The sequence below is a fragment of the Egretta garzetta genome, unplaced genomic scaffold (genome assembly GCF_000687185.1).
Source record: "Egretta garzetta isolate BGI_Z169 unplaced genomic scaffold, ASM68718v1 scaffold258, whole genome shotgun sequence".
Classification (NCBI taxonomy): Eukaryota; Metazoa; Chordata; class Aves; order Pelecaniformes; family Ardeidae; genus Egretta; species Egretta garzetta.
The window spans coordinates 624,526-642,270 of record NW_009260413.1 but is presented as its reverse complement, the minus strand read 5'-3'; the positions used below and the strand labels follow the sequence as shown (position 1 = coordinate 642,270).

Below are 17,745 nucleotides of genomic sequence, written 5' to 3'. Positions count from 1 at the left end.
CCCCCCTTTCCTTTTTCCACTGCTAGCTCCAAAATACTACAAAATAAAAACAAACTTCTGAATCATTGAGGTCAGTGTCAAAAGGGAGTAGACCCCTGTGCTGTTGCAGATCTTAGCAGAGCAGCAGCAGCAAAGTTATCGGCTCTTTTAATTACCAATCTTTTTGAAGGCTACTGCTCTCATGGCTCAGATGCAATAGCAGATCACACGAGAGCTTACAGCTGAAACTTTTCTTTCTAAATTAATCTTTGACAAACTAAAGCTCAGATTTTAATATTCTTGTCTCAAGCACTGAATACCTTGTTCTTTGACTGAAAGTGTTTTCTAGAGTCAGGGCTAGAGGCAAGAGTTTGAATCCCTTACTAGCACTTCTTAAATTGCCTGTGAAGCCAGAAAGATGTTCCCCTACTTTCTGCTCTTCTTTCCAGTCTTTCCTCATGAATGCTATAGTCCAACTGGTATGTGAAGTCTTATCCAGCATTCTTAGCAGCAGCTGCAGCCACACATTTAGATTTCCTTAGATCCACCCCCAGACAAAAAACTTGCCCCACCTCTACTGGGATTTGTGCCAGCACAGTTTTAAGAGGCTTCCAGACTTGAGGTTTGCATCTTTTGTTCCCCCCATAACAATAAAAGCAGAGTTAATTGTAAGTGGCAGATGCTCAGTTTATGAAGTGCAAACAGGTTTGGAATAACATGTGAGTAAGTGCCCAAGGTTAGATACTCAAGTTAGTGAAAGGGAATTTAAGTTCACTTTGAATTGAAAAAAACTTTTCTATGTTATTTGGATTTTTGAACTAAGTATGAAAACATTTAAGTATTCTGTTTCATCCAATAGTATGATCTATGGCTTATTTAGGTCAAAATGATTTTGATGTCCAACCAAATACTTCAGTCCTTATTAATACAATAGCACAGGAGTTTTATAGAGTTTTATGTTGCTAAATCAGTTGGTAACTTCTTTTAAAGAAGCATTGATTTTTCTTTCTTTCTCAGTTTGTACTTCTCGGTGTGTGTCGCACTAAATGTCACGTTGAATTTGTAACTCTGTGAAGCCATCTATACCACAGAATTTTAAATGCCTAAGAGGTGTTTTTTCTTCCTGTGCTCATCTTAATCAAACAACTGACCCTTGCTACTTCCCCCCCTTTTTTTTTTCTTTTGTTCTTAGAAAATTCAATCATTAAACAATTAGACTTCAGGCAGAACAGTAAATGACACGTGGATAGTAATGAGGTCAGAAGCTCCCACATACAACCTGTTGAGTCTTCACAGAGAAGCTATGTCACGCTAAATTATCTGCATGTGTTGGTGAGCAGTATTCTGGCAAGGATGAATGAGAGACTGAGCATAAAAGAGAACTCTAACAGAAGAAATGATGGACACATTCATTCTGGTGAATCCCACTATCTGTCAGAACCATGCCTGCTGCCCCTGCTAAATCAAATTTTTGCTCAAGTTAGCAGCTCTGATAGCTACCTGCTAAGCTGCAGAATCTGTGCTAAAAAAGGATTTCCCATTTCGGGTTGATTCTGCCACCTAGTTTAACAATGTGTTAATTGCTTTTGGAACCAGTCTGTGGGTAGACTTAGTACTGCACTGAGTATGAAAGAACTGGGGTTCAATTCAAGAGGTGGATGGGGTGCATGGTTCTGTGACTGTGAAAAGAAATGTGTGTGCGGTTTTAATCGTGTGTGACATCAACATTGTCATGATTCCCCTTTGAATCAGAGTTCCTAAAAACTGTGTTTATGTTTTCTGAGTGCAGAATTTCAGAGTGGAGAACCAGATCTTTACCTTGAAGCTGCATCAAAGCCAGATTGTGAATCTTGGGCTGTGGCACTGGGAGAGGCAAACTCGGAAGGTTTGCAGAATAAAATTCAGCAGCTCCGGAGGTTGATCATGGAAATCAAAGAGGAGAGATCATCAGATGAAGCACGGCAGTTCCTCCCTTCATCCCAAGCTGACAGTCTAGGAGAGCCACAGTTTACGAGTAAGTGCCTATACTCAGTTTATTGAGTGGTACAATAAAAATGGCCTACTCTTTGTAGCAATACAGATAGTGTCACAAACAAGGTGCATAATACCGTTTAACTTGTTGCTTCCCAAAGTGCAGTTGTAGAGGAAGTAAACTGATGAAGATCATATTTAAATATCATTACCTGATATATTTTGATTTATGCAGATAACCTTCAGGGGAACAAATGTGTGATTACTGTGTTTCTGACTTTTTTGCTCTAATCTGCTTTTTTCATAAGACTTAAAAACTGTTTAGTTAGAAATAATATTTTCCTCTTTTGTTTCCTGTTTAAAATATAGTCTGATAACTTTGATAAACGTATCAGAGGTTTGTTCTTTGTGATATAAAGGCACTCTGGGGATTTGAAAGCACATAGCCATGCATTGAGAGATGTTTGGTGCACTGGACTCTGGGCACTGTATTCCAGTTGCCCAGTTACTTAATGAAGTCTGTATCCGGCATATTTCTAAAGGTGTTCCAGACCAATATGCTGATTCTGTTAGTGGCAGAATTCAATTCAGAAATTTGTTAGAACTCCATTGAAGAAAAAAACCTCATCTGTTATTTCTTACTGACCAAGGCCTTTCTAAGCTCTGCAGCTGTAATTTTTCTTGCACAGACTTGAATGATTAGCTATAGTAATGACAACAGTGTGAAACTAGACCTATTCAGCAACATCAAGTTTTCGTGGCGCAAGAACATCTAGAAGTCTTGGTGGTGTTTTTTGTGAGTTTTTTTTTTTCTTAATTATTCTTAATTTTGAACAAAAATCTTGGGTTCCAGTTCATATACCAACTTGGTCTTTCCCATCTGACCAATTTCTTCAATACTGGCAAATACGTGATAATGCTCACTAGAGACAATATATAAACATGAACAAGAGAGTTTGATTTCTGCAGGGTTCGTTGATACTGTAGTTGTGATCCAATTACTTCCTGCAGAGGTGAACAACTCTGTGTTAGTTAACTAACCTTCCTACGTTTCTCTTGTAGCAGCTCTGTGGTTCACTCCTTTATCCTAGTGCAATAAGAAAATATTGTCCTTTGCAGTAAAATATGCACTAGAACATAATTCCACAATGGAGGGAATTAAAATGTTCTTATTGTCCTTGCTATATGAGAAAAGGAATTCATGTGCTATTTTCCAACTGAGAGACGTTGGTTTTGTTGCTTTACAATTTATATGTAGGTCAATAACATGGTGATATATTTTACGGTATTAACCTGATTTACATACTTTCACAGAACATGTTTTTTGTTTCCATTTTTCATGTGATAACATAACTACTTAAAAATTAATTGTTCGATTTAATATTTTTCCAATAGACATATAGTTAGTTTTTTGTGATTGAAGGTCTTAAAACTACCCATCCATGAAAGGTTGGGGTTTGGGGTTTTTTTTTCCTTGCATTCCTTTCCCAGCAACAGAAAGTTTCTGTTAAGAAGAAAGAACTCTTCTTCAAAGGTAGTTTTTTCTCAGGCAATTATTTAATGCAAAGGTCTCTTTCAGTATAAGTTTGTAACATAAAATATTACTCTGATGGCAATGGCAGGTAGTTAGAGGTATGAATTAGACACGTGAAAGTTTTACAATGTATTAAAAAGCTAGACATTAAAATCAAATTACTTCTAATAACTTTTTTCTTTTTCTTAACCTTAAAAGGTATTCAGAGAATTGCAAATGAGCCAAAGCTGGAGTTCAGTCTCGGTAAGATACAATTTTGACTTCTTGGAATTGCAGTGACCTGTGTGCGTGAAGTTTTTATATACAGTGTTAGACAATTTAGCGTGTTACCTGCTTAAAAACAGAACAACAACACTGGTTCCTTTATGTAGGAAAGGTGCCTGTGTGTGTCTTTGAAATGCTGACTTCAGATTGTTAAATGGTTGAAATGGCTAAAGATGTATTGAGTTTTCTAATGCTGTGCTGCTCTACCAAGCTGAAAATCTGCCCAACAGCTTTGTGAATGCTGTTTATGAAATATTACTTATTTGGGACAAGACATTTAAGATAAAAAGATATTTTATTCAGATAAAAGTACTGTCCCTTTAGGACAAACTTTTATTTTAAAGTGTTGATTGCTGTTTTGTAGAAAAGAGTAAATATAAATGTTTACCTGATTTGTTTTTCTTTTTATACTTACTATAAGTAATTAGTATATGAGAACTATGTATTAGTATAGCATACAATATAAGTGAACTTTGTTTCAGGAGGTGTTGTATCAGCTCAAGCCTCCCTCTCTATTCAGAGCTATAAAGAATGATAAAGATTGCTCAGTAAGTCAAGCAAGCTAATTGAATGATCACATATTTGTAATATAAGATAAAGGTGCACAATATTTGCAGCCCAAACCGTGCCATTTAGAAAGGAGAATTGTCAACTTTGTCATTGATCTTTCCATGCAAAAACTTTGAATCTTTTGAAATAGTGAGATTATTATTTGCTGTAAAAGCACTAACTACAATAATTCCATATCAGAAATTAGAATAGCTAGGTTTAGTTGATTAATGGTTGGACTCGATGATCTTAAGGGTCTTTTCCAACATAAATGATTCTGTGATTATTCCCAGCTCCTGTATATGGTAAAATAACACAATTGCGAATAATGTATCTCTTGAAATAGCTGATGCTGTACGCTGCATACATTCTGAAATGACTAAAACTTGTCCAATTTGTTATGATTTTTGCATTCATATAATCTGCTAATATGCATCTCATGTTGTGTAGCTGTGCCTTGAGAAACTTTTTACTCAGTGCTATTCAATATTTGTTATATTTACTCTGACAGAAATGCTTTAAAACATCTATCTCAAAAGAGGGAATAAGGGACATTCGTAAGCAGGGTATTATATAAAAATCAATCAAATTCCACTATTTGGCGAATTTAAACTATGTACAAGCAAATCACCCTCGGGAACCCCCCAACACAGCAAACAAGATGGCATCAGTGACATGCCTGCAGGTTCTCACCCTGCTCATTCCATCATGGTAGCCTGTTTCCTGGCCCTGTTCTTTGAACTGGGTTACACTTGGCTTGTGTGCTGCTGCAACTATTCTGATTTAAAAGCTGATACCCTAAAGCTCTACCCTTTGGGGCAAATGCAGTTCTATCTGATACAGTCATTTTTGGATTCCCTTAACTATATTGGGGTAGCTTTAGCTGTATGTCTTTTAAAAATGAGACAGTTACAGCATTACAAAAACTTTGTCAAGTAGTCTTTTTCTGTAGGGACTATTTCTGCTGAAATTGTTACATGTTGGCATGGAAGAAAGGCCTAGCTCATGGAACAAATTCCTGTTGGGGAACTACCATGCTGTAATAATTAAAAGGCATTTTAACTTGTCTGTGCTTTTCTGTACACATTTAATAGGTGATGTGACTAGTGTTTGGGCATAGCTAGTAATTCCTATGTTCCAGTGATAACAAACTCCCAGAGTGACCCTAGCAGGCATAGCTAGTAATTCCTATGTTCCAGTGATAAACTCCCAGAGTGACCCTAGCGTGGCGTAGGAGAGGGAGGAAGGCGCTACAGGCTGTAACTGCAAATTAGATGAGCCATTCTTCAGGAGAAGTTGCTTTCAGCAATACATGTGCCTCAGCGGGCAGAAGTGTTAAAACGATGTAAAACCATTTTCAGACTTGTTTGGGCTCGTGCTGGATGGAGCTGTGTTCGCTCATGGTGTCAGTGTTAGTGTTTTCTATTCAGTTGTTTCTAGTAGGAATTTATGTTCTGTAGTTCTGCAACATCATTGATTGAGTCATTGCAGCTCTGTGAGTGATCCTATACATTGATTTATGCTGCTGCTCAGGTAACAAATAAGAGTAACAGTGTAAACCTCTTGGTTTTGACTGGTATTCCTGGCCAGTGTTATAAGTCAGGGATATTTGGCAGTGTAGGTGACTACGTAAAGATGATTCTTAGTGTCTTGACCCTAAAATAATACTAAATATTTAAGCATAACACATTTGCATTAGGGGAATCCATCTTCAGTGACTGACTGGTCCATGGAAGACTTCAATTTTATTATAACAGTTATCCTTCTTAATGGATTATCAACATATCAACGCTTCCTAGTTCCAGCCACCCCACTCACCACTGCTGTGCTACTCGTATAAGTACAAACGTACAGGCTTACAGCAGGCACCTCTTGCTGATAAGTGAGACAGGAACAATTTAGCTGGAAAGGATGCATGTGCTGTTTGGCCCAACCAGCCAGTTAAAATACCTCAGGCAAGGGCATCCAGTCAAGATGCCTTCTGTGCTACTCACCTCATTATTGATGGGGCTGGAAGGGACTCTCACTCTTGATGGTCTGGTCTGTGCATCTGGGAAACATGCACTGTCTTGCCCTGCCAGCTCAGCCTAATAGCTGCCCCTTGGCTGCTGGCAGGCCAGGGGCACTGGTTGGCTGATCTCACCTTTTGAAGGGTTGGTTTATGTTGAATTAAAGACTTGGCATTAGCTTTAGCTAATCAAGGACTTCCACGACCTCTCTGTGAGATGAACCAAAGCATGGTAAGCAGGGATGAGAGAGAGTTCTGCTGCAAGCAAGCACAGTGCTGCTATGTGTGCCTAACTTAGGCAGCCAAATCTTAGGGCTCTGTAGAGACGTTTCAACTTGATTAGACTGGTCTTTGGCATTTAGAATTTGGAAGGCAAATCTAACAGTTAATAACCTATTAAACTGGTCTCTAGTCCTGAAGCTATATAGCTTATAGCTATAATTTTGTTCATATGCATTATATAAACAATATTATATTTCTTAAGTAGCATATCTGTGTATGCAAGTAGACATTTGCTTATATCAGTTAATATATGTGGGTTTAATTATATTAAAAAACTTGTCAAAAAATTGTACTTTGTAACTCTTCTGTCACTAGCTGGTCAATAAATAACATTCAGAAATGGAACTCTAGTAACTACAACAGAATATAACTTTTTAACAATATTTGGGTGCTGCCTAATATGAGTTTTGTTTAGGGACAGTATATCTAAATACTGCTCTGCAACGTTTGAAGTTCTGATAACTAAATTTTGAAAGAATGTTATTAAAAGGTCTTGCTAGGGGCTTGTATTCTGTCATGGTAGCTAACTTGCTGCATTCTATATCCATAATGTTCTGGAAAGTGTTCTCTTTATAAAGTGTCCAAAATACTGAATGATAACTTTCTCTCTGCAATACACTCAATGTTTTCAGGAGCATATCTGATCCTGTAACATTCCTTATTTTGGAGTTGGAGCTTCCTTTAGACTAGATTTATTTATTTTTATATTCCTGAGCACCCTTTGGAATTATGGCTGGTTTTTTGAACCTTATAACTGTTGGGAAGTTTTACTTTTCAAACTTTATCTTGTTGTTTGGCTTTTCAAGTCATTCTGTTCTGCATGCTGTTTTATGAAGCACTAGGAAGTAGCACATCTCAGTCTGTGCAGAGCGCTGAGTAAAAAGGAGGAACAGAGCAAAAGGAATAAAACCAGATCCTGGGCCTAAATAACAAACTAATCTAACAAGTAGCGAAGCTGATAAGAATCTTTCCCATGACTTTGAAGTGGGCAGGGTTAGTTCTTTTACACATGTTTATTTTTGGAATTACTGTTCTTGGTTGCTTCTTTAAAATATCCCAGTCCTTGACTCCCAGATCTAAGTAAATATGGTGTAGGTTCCTGACTTCACGTTGATTTTGCTGTAGCTACTTTGTGGTATGTGAACTTAACTGAAGAGGGTGTAGTTAGTAGTCAAAGTGCTCAAACATAAACTCAGTAATGAACAAAGTGTTGATATGGAGAAATACATTTGAAAAAAATAGTCTAAAAGGAAAGTTTGTTACTCCCTCAGTGACCAGTAGAATTCCTTCTGACACATTTCAGTGGTTTTGACTTTGTCTAATTGGTTAGAGTTGTGAAGAGAGAGCAAAGGATATTGCCGTTGTGGGTGCACTGTAATAATTAGATAACTGTATAGAAAGGAATTACTCTGCACATGTAGACATATTCAGGTACTAATTTTAATGAGAGCACCTGTCTAGCATCTCCCAAAGCTTTCAGTTTCTTGCAAAGTATGTTAGGGCAGTGAAGTTTGATGGGCTGTCCTACTGTTGCATAACCTCTAGGTACTTTTCAAGGTATAGAATAATGTAAATCTCACGGTTCTGTCCTCTTACAAAATCTCATTAAATAGTGCACAATTCATAGAAAACTTCAGCAAGTAGTTGAAAGAATTAAAAATTAAAATTACTATGGTATTTGTTTTTTCATTTTACCCAATGGTGGGTTGATACAAGAGCTATCTACCTGTAAATGCAGTTTTCATTCTTCACTGCCTTTTTCCCAGAGTAATATTGTGATGGCATACTTTAGAAAAGGTCTTGAAGCAGATTTAACTCTGCAGACTGAACCTAAATGGTACATCGATGCTGCTCAAAGACCGTGACTAAATGATTTTTCCAATTCTGAAACATAATCTGGAGCTTTATCAGCAGCAGCTGTTCCTAGAAGAATGATAAGCAGAAATACTATTTTTATCCATACCACAAACTTGGAGTCAGAGTCCTGATCCTGGCAGAATATTCCCATCAAACTCAGTTATCCTTCTGCTTCATCACCTTACAAGTTGGTGAATAACTGCTACTTTGTTGTGTTAGCCAAATTAAAAAGAAAAATGGTCATCATCACACTTCAGAATAAATTTAAAAAGAAAAATGATCGTTTATCTGTGAATCAAACTGAAAGTGTTGCTTTATACTGAAGGGTGTTTATCCCTCAAAAAAAGTTGCATTGGCCATGATAGGAACAATATTAGCAAAAATATAAAAATGAAGAGTGAGTTTGTGCTTTTTTAAATTTAATTTTATTTTTACATTTCACCCTTCTCTTGTTGAAACAGTTTGCTGAATTTTACATTTATTTGTTCTGGTCCCACATAGATTTCATCTTACACTGAACTATCTCATCAGGTTTTTTCCCTAGCTTTACTGATGTATATTAGGTACTGTTTCTTCCCAACAACAACAAAAAGTAGATAAAATACAAGTTATAATTGGATGGAAGAAATCAAGGAAGTACAGAAGGTATCATGTGATTGGAAAGAATGTTCTTTTTTCCTCTGGGAACTACTTATTGGCATCTGCCTGTTTTGAGACTTTTGCACTGCAGTGTAAGATGCTGTGAATTCATTTTATTCCTAGCAACGCAGTGTTGCTAGGATGCACTTTTTTTTTTTCCCCCACAGAAAGGTTCCTCCCAAAGAGGCAGCAATTTTAAGCCCAATCTAATAGACTGTGTTGGCATGTTTTGAGTGATTTTGACGTAGGACTTGTTGTGGTTTTGAACTAATTCCTAGAGGAGTTTCCTTTTTCCCCCCACCTTATGCAGGTGAACTTGAGCTAACTTTCAGTTGGTTTCAGTGCCGTTAAAGCAACAAGTGAAACAATCTTTCAAAAAGGTTCTAAGGTAATGAATGCCCATCACCTTTCATGTCATACTGTCATCTCTCTTTTGGCAGCATTTGATGATGGACAAGGATAACACGTACCGAGCAAATTGATGAGTGGGATGTTAAATTAGTGACCCCTGAGGAGAGTAAGCTCTCCTTACTGTGCTTCTGCATTCTGTGGCGCTGATAGTAAGCTTTCTTTATTATATGCAGACATTATGTGAACACTGCTGAAAAGTCATTTGAGGATGGATTTGCCAAGACTCCACATTCTTCTTTATCCACCTCTCCTCCCACAGTACTCTGTTAGCCTTTGAGAAGGCTTTTTGGATTCTGTCATAGCCCTTACCAAACTGAAAGTAACTGGATTTTTTTTATAGACGGCTTTCTGAACCTCTGCTCCTTCATCATTGTGCACCTCTTTAAAAGTAAAGCATCGCTCCTGAATTTTGCATGCTGCATACCCTGTCAGAGAAAAGGACTGCCTTTTTCAGTGGTATTGCCAAAACTGTCCAGATACTAACATTATGACTTGGTAATTTTAGGCCACTTTGTTGTAATAAAGTAGTCATAATGCCACTGCTGAGGTAACTAAAAGTACAAAGGGAATGTATTGCCTTCTTTTAGTCTTGCATGACTCTTCTCTTATGAACAGAAGGTTGTCCCATTTCATTTGACAGTGTCAGCCTGCATTCTCTATTTGTCTTTTCAATTTCATTCATTATACTCCACCTCACTTTATGCATAATGTATTATACCATTGTGGTTTACTAACCTACAATGTTCACTATATTAAACCTCTTTTAAGAATGTGTTATGTATACAGGGAAAAATTCTGAAAAAACAAATCCAGAAAAGGGGGTGGGGTGGATGGGCAGCCAGGGGGAGAACAACCAAAAAGCTCAAACCCAGGGTCCTTTTAAAAACTCATATCCTTGTTCAGATTTTTCCAGATATGCTGGGTTTGAGTCCTAGAGAATTAGGCCAGATTTTCAAATCTATATCTGTAGGCACTACTGTAATTTTAGAAATCTATCCTTCGATCCCTTCAGGGTAGGGATTGTCTTCACTTGCATTGCAGCTAGAGAAGCAGCGTGCTGTCATGAACCTTAAATATTAATCTGTGCTAATTGCATCACTGAATATGCAAAGACTCAAAAATCCCCAGTAATGAAACTTTGGAAGATGTTCAGTTAGTGTTCTGCCTGCTTCTTGCACATTGAGAGAATCTGAAAAATTCTCTTTATAACATAATATACTTTACAGATAAAATATATTTCTTTGTAGAATATCTATATATCCATAGAGAGAGTTATGTAGATACCTTTTCTATGTATGTGGTTCATATATATGAAAATTTGTTTCATTGATGACAACCCATTACATCTAGTACGGTGTTACTCATTTTTGTTAACTGTGTGAGTTATCTACTTGGTTTCTGTGTCAGTAAGAAGTATAATTCTTGATAGAAGCAGTCACAGAAATATTTTCAACTTGTTGGTATCCATTGCTACTTAATGATATTCATTAAACAGCTATGACTTGTGTAAATTCAATTTCTGTGTAGGTTATAGAGATTAAAATTCTGCATTACACCATGCTATGTAGCAGTTAGTCACCACAGTGGGGTCATTAAATGCAGGGACATTTGTTGCCTCTTAAATGGGTCAGAGCATGTGATGAACCAGGATGAGGGAGTAAATCATTACTGACTGAGCATATTCCAGTATGATGGAGTAGAGGAATCCACTAATGTACTGGTGCGAGTAGTAAGTAGCATGAGGACGTTTTGGGGTATCAATATTAGTAAACCCAGGTGCAAACTGGGTTTCAGTCTTCTTCCATTCTGTTCTATGAAATTTAACCATCTTCTGTTTCTGGAAGCTTTTGCTTTTAAGAAAAAAATCGTATTTGAACTACCAGGAGAACGTGGATGACAGCCTTGTAAATACAAATGTGTATAAATCAGGGCTGCAACCAAGGGAAACTTTTAAATCTAATAGAATAAAGATTCTCACATGTTTTGGTATAAACGCTTATCTAGAGATAAATTTAGAATAGCTGTGGCTAATCTGTTTAGAGAGGAGTTTGTAGATACCTGAATTTGAAAAGCTATTTAACAGTTGAAAGGTTTTTTTGGAACATAACCATTCTGAGAGACAGGATTTTATCATCTTAGTTCTTGAGTGATGCAGCAGATAATAGGATTAAATTCTGTCAGAAATGTACAAATTCTTGGCAGTGTTAGCAAACTGCTGCGTTTACATGGCCAAGGAAAAAGGAGAATAAGACTAGGGAGGACCTTTCTTTTTCAAATCTTAAATAAATAAAATTGTTGGGCTTCTTAGTAAAATCAGTTTCTTCTTGATCTTGAAAATGATACTTCTGTATCTACTTCACATTTTTCTCATAGACTTTGTAAACATTATCTTATGTTTGCAAAATTCCTTCTATCCAAATTTCAAAGGGATGAGGTTGTGTTTATGCTGAAAACTGTAATGTTTTGTGTGAGGTTGGGTACTGGAAGCAGATTCATTACAACAGCTCAGTCTTAGCATGTGTTCATCTACCTCATTCCTTACCAATAAGGGTACTTGTGCTGCTTTGCCTGAGCTGATTCTGGTTTCCAAGGTAAAATACTCAAAGGAATCAGAAACCTTTATGATAACTTGTAAGGCTTATTGCAAGTTACTTAGGAAAAGGGTTCCAGAGTTACTTAAGAATTTATAGATGTAGGTAGAGATTTAATGCAATTCTGTCAAAATTGAGCTATCTTGTTAACTTTTCTCATAGATATTAAAAAACAAACAAACAAACCACTTGGTAGGTACCTTAGTCTTTTAGTATTTCTACAAGTGTAATGCTTGGCTTCTGAAGTATTGGGTGTTCTGGTGAATGTGACATAAACTTTTAAATTATTCTGATGAAACTGAAATGTTGTGTTTCCAGGGTATTTTTAAGCTAGTTCATAGGAATGTAGGATTAAAGATCATTAAGTTAGAGAGAAGTTATTTTTGGCACATGCTGCCGCTCTTTTTTCCTCGTTATTTTTCTCTTCCTGCTTTTCCCCCAAAATACACCTCCTACTGTGCATACTTTCTCCTATTTGTCTTGCTAACCTATCTACTCTTTCCAGTTCAGTTTTTGTACCTCATTCTCCCAAATGAGTCTCTTCAGATTCCCTAGTGTGCCTCCCATGTAGGTCTCTTAGATCTCATACTATGAGACCTGATTTGGGGAGGCGAGGGGAGTCGGTGTGTATGCATGTGTGTAGCCTACTACAGGTCTAGTCTTTAGGGTGCCAGAGTGGTGGAACAGAGTGAATGGCAGAGGGATGTGTGAGTTCAGTGGCTGAGCTGGGAAGGGGACAACAACGCTTACCTAGCAGTTCTCTGCTATGGAAGGAGTCTTTATGGGCAGCATCTTCCTAGATGAGGCTGGCACTGAGCCCACTCTCCCATTTGCGTGACCAACATGTCCACAGGTACAGCTCTTAGGTGATCTGATGGCTCTGTGCTTACATGATACATAATCAGTCCATGACTGATTCCTCTGTGCCGGGGAACTGGTCTGAATGAAAAGGACTATTTAGATCCTTACTGAGAGTTATTTCTATTGCAGATATTTACACACAGAGAGCAATGAGGCAAATAAGGATGAGTTATTCCTTTGTTCTAATAGAAAGCTCTATAAGACTTCCTTACCTACAACAGATATTTGGATGGCAGTCCTGGCTCTGATGTGATGGATTTTTTAATTTATTTTTTTTTTTAATTCCTTAACCATGCTGTTGTCAGGGAGGCTTAGAAGGCATACAGTGTCTGCAGAATGTTTTCAGCAATAGATGTTAGTCTACTCCACAGCTTCATTACTAAGAATAAACTACATTTTCATAAATCCTTTAAAACTACACTGCTTCTCCTGGTAGATGGGCTTTTTCTCATCAAACTGCAATGTCTGGTAGCATTAAAATTTTAAAAGATATTTCTACTTAAAGAAATTGTGTACACCACTGAGTTTGCTTAAGAGCCATTTTTAGTATTCTTGGGTTTTGTGCATCAGTGGCTGAAATTTTAGTTTGCTGCTGCCTAATGCCCCTTACAGTCCTAGGATTTCTTCTATGTAGGTATGAGAAATAGCTTGTATTTTGGAATTACTGGGCTGGAGATCATTAAGGAACTGGAGCATCCTTTACATGAGAAGAGGCTGAGAGAGCTTGGACTGCTCAGCCTGGAGCAAAGAAGGCTCATGGGGGATCTGATCAATGTGTCTAAATACTGGTGGGAGAGATTGAAGGCGAGGGAGCCAGACTCTTCTCAGTTATGCCCAATGCAAGAACAGGAGACTATGGACTGAAGTTAAAAACACGTGGAATTCCATCAGAACACAACCCCCACACCCAGACTTTTTTACTGTGGGGGTGGTCAAACACTGGCATGGATGACCTAGGGAGGTTGTGAAGTTGCCATCCTTGGAGATGGTTGAAACCCAACTGGACGCAGTCTGGGGCAACCTGCTGTAGCTGACCCTGATTGGGCAGGGGGGTTGCACTCGATAAGCTCAAGACTGATTCTGCGATCTGTGTGGCAGGGATTTGTCATCTAACTTTCCAATAGGATTTTTGAGGCTTCTTAGAGCTTGCTGTTAGTGACTGGTTTGCAATGGACTCTTTGACACGTTCTGTACCGTGTCTACATAGTAAGGTATATGTTGTGTATGTAGATAGTAAGGTATCTGTTGCCTTGATCTAAACATTCTTCAGGATCTCTAAATAGTCCCTCACAGTCCCTCATAATTATGTTGAAATGAGACTGTTTAGAATTGTTGCCATCTATGTGGACTCAAGCAGTTTTAGGGAACTTCCACTCTTGCATTGTTATTAAATCCTTTATGGTGTGTTTAGAGTGCTTCACATAAGGATACAACAGCAGCCTGAATTGCCTTGCTTTTTGTGCAAAGAATGAGTCAGGACTGGAGAGAGTTGAGCACATGTGGAATTAAAGTTTTATGAATGCTCTTGGCCTGGGATGATATCTTATTGGTGCTCATTTTTATGTGGTTTTTTTTGTGTGTATTTTGCATGCAAAGTTTTGTTTATTTTTTTTCTGTATATTCTCACAGGGAAGACTTAACTAGTGGGAATACTTGCAAAATGCAAGCTTAAAGTAGAACGTTTACTGAATATGTATTTGCAGCAGTGGTGTTGGCCAGGAATAAAATTGAAATGGACACTTTCACCCTGAGTTGAAATTCTTCCCCCCTTTCTCCACAAATAAAAGAATTTGGGTTGAAGACAAAATAAGCTGAGGATGACTGTTTAGTGATTAGTGCCATTCTTCCAGTGGAGTGGACCTGAGTTCTGGTGTGACTGTAGACAGTGACCTGAATTCAGTGACAATTAAATGTAAAAACAATATATGTAAAATACAGAAATTATCTTTCAAACTGCCTTTTGTCCCCTCTACACCTGCTGCCAGTAGGTCTTCCTTTTTTAAAATCAAGGTGGGACAGCTTCACAAGGAAGACTTGAGTGTCTGCTTGTATGTGCTCCCTTGTGTAGTAATTGGCAACGTTTCGTGGTTTGTAGCTGCTATGTTGGAGGTGGGCAGAATGATAAACCTGTGGATCTGCCCCGTACCTGACCTCTTTCTGGTCCAGTGCTCTATTGAATTAGAAGGGGCCCTGGCACCATTTCTCCTTCAGCCATCCCGCTGGGTCTGTTGTGAAGAAAATCAGCAGTGATGTTTTTGCGGAACATGGACTAGCAGCTGTGCCCTGCCACTTGCTTGCCAGCCTGAGACTGTGAAGATAGGTGTGTGGTTTGCAAATCCTGACAGGGCCAGAGAATAGGCTCGGAGCTGCTCAGCATTGTCAAGGCTGAGGCAATCGGGACGTGCCCAGAAGCCAACCTGCAGGCATGTAGGGACCTCTTAAAGTTGAAAGCTTAAATACCTGGAGACTTTAAATACCTCCAAAGCTAGGTAGCAGGTGTGTGGAGGCGTAGAGCATTCTGTTTAAAATCCACTCGTGGACATCTCTGTCTTTTTGTGAGTTTACGCTCGACATTTTACTGTCACTTTTTGCAGTTGGTCTTTTCTAACCTTTAGTCCAGTCTGTAAAACACTTCATGAAGAATTGTCTGGAGAATTCCTCGCATCTCTTTACTTGTTTGTCTTTCTCCTTGAAGGTAAAGTCACCTTATAATTCCAAAAGAGTATAGATCATTTGGGAGACAAAAAGCAAGCAAATTATTTACAGATTACAGTAGTTATGTAGCTCATGCTTCTTGTTGTGCAGAATGATGATGACTAAACAGACATGAAACAATTATGTTTTGTTAGGCCAAAAATAGATTAACTGGAATACTTTTAAGTAATTCAAAGCATGATAGCTCTTGGCTTTTTTGACTCTAATGGTACCGCACTGCGTTAACTGAACATTTGTCTTTCAAATGGCAGTTGTTAAATACATCTCTGAATATGCCTATAGATATAATTGCAGTAATACTTTCATGTTATAAAACATTTCCCACTGGACTTTTTTTTATCCTCATATGTGGAAACAGAAGTTCTGTAAAAAGCAAAACACCTAATTAATAGAAGACTGAAGTCATCCTCCTCTTTTGAACACATTAGTTAGAGATGTACTAATTTTTGGAAGTTTTGAAATGCATGTCCTACGGTGAGATTTGACTTGAAAATGAGGTTTCCCTGCAGGCCCTGAAAAAAATGGAATTCTTCTAAATGCAGCACCACAAAATCCGACACGATACTGGATGCAGCGTGACAAGGAGACTGACCCGAGGTGCTTGGGAAGGGCTTTACTGAAAACAAACAAAATGCTTAAGAATGCTTTTCTTCATTGTTTTATCCCCTCCTGCTATGGATAGTAAAGTTTCTAGTACAGTTATGGACACTTCAGTTATTGTGATTAACCATATTTTTAGTATATTTTTTTCCTGTTATAGGGAATATGAAACTGAAATGAGATAGATCTAACTAAATTAAAAAAGCCTATCTTGTGAAATATAGTTCAAATGTTCAAAACAAGTTAAAGCTGGCACTTTAATCTGAAATCCTGTTGTATTTAAGATTGATTTCCTTATAAAGGGGTTATACTTTGCTGTCTCATGCAGGTCTCACGCTATTCAAGTGATCTTAATTTATTTGTCAGAATGGCTGTTTTGAAATCTCCGGAGGAGTAAAGCATTGTCTCTTACTTGGATCTCTAATTTAGGTATTAATCCAGAATTGCCAGCTTTTCAGACAAGTCTTACTTATATTAGAATTTCTTCTCCTTTTAACTACAGCTTGCATGCAGATTACTTAGCATTTATCATGCATTTCCTGACTAGGAAATTTAATCATTACAGGGCTAAAAGTGATTGTTCTGAATTGGAGAAATCTATTTTCTCCTTTGATTAAAAGTGTATCTTGCTCTTCTTTGCCTTGACTTTGAAGTACATTTTAGTTTGGCTTCCTTTTAGACGTGTCAAAGAGCATGGGGGTTTTTTGCTAAAAGATGACTTCTGGCATATTGGAGGGACAAGTGATTTGCTTTCTATTTTCTGCAGAGGACCCTCTTTTTAGACAGAGACTCACCAGTCATTTTCAACATTTGACAGGTACCTATGCAGTGAGAAGCAATCATGAATCAAGCTAGCATTTAGCGTCTCAAGGCAGGGAGGGGGGGAAAGTGGAACAGTAAAAACAATACAGCTCAATAATACCCTGCCTACTTTTTTTAAAGGCCATGTTCTGCCTCTCTCGAGCACTACATGGAGAAAGTACTATAGTGCTCAAACATTTTTGCCATACTTCCTTGGGTGTTGGGGTTTTTTTGGGTTTTTTTTAGGAATCTTTGTGAAGTTGATCAAAACTACATCACTTCCTCGCCCTTCGCTGGAGGCTCCATCCTTGGCATTTGTAAAGGGAGGAACACAGCTCTTCTCAGACAAATGAATCTTAAAGGCTATTCAGTTAGACAGTCAAGCAAGTTTTGCTTGCAAGTCTAACTATTGTTGGTCTTGTCATTTGTGAGTTACTGTTGTTAATATAGCTCCCTACTGCATCTTGTCCTGGCACCATTATCATGATTACCTTTACTATGTAACATTTTCAATAAAAGAAGAAATAAATAGTTTTATTTGCTAATGGTGTTTCATGGGCAACAAGGCTATTGCCTCATAGTTGATTAGCTTATAATTAGAGAGCTGGCTCCAGAGAAGTTTGTGTGAAAGGGACATTCTTACTGCAGCCTCTAAAACTGTACTGTTATTTAGATGTACTCAG

General features: G+C 37.8%; 1 protein-coding gene across 1 annotated transcript in view; it reads left to right on the top strand.

Annotated features, from left to right (window-relative positions):
- Nucleotides 1-17,745, top strand: part of INPP4B (inositol polyphosphate-4-phosphatase type II B) — a 213,434-nt gene that overhangs the window by 9,237 nt on the left and 186,452 nt on the right. The window contains 2 exon segments of the mRNA XM_035899207.1: nt 1,769-1,993; nt 3,683-3,727. Of these exon segments, the coding sequence (XP_035755100.1) occupies nt 1,903-1,993; nt 3,683-3,727 (136 nt within the window). The 5' untranslated portion in view covers nt 1,769-1,902.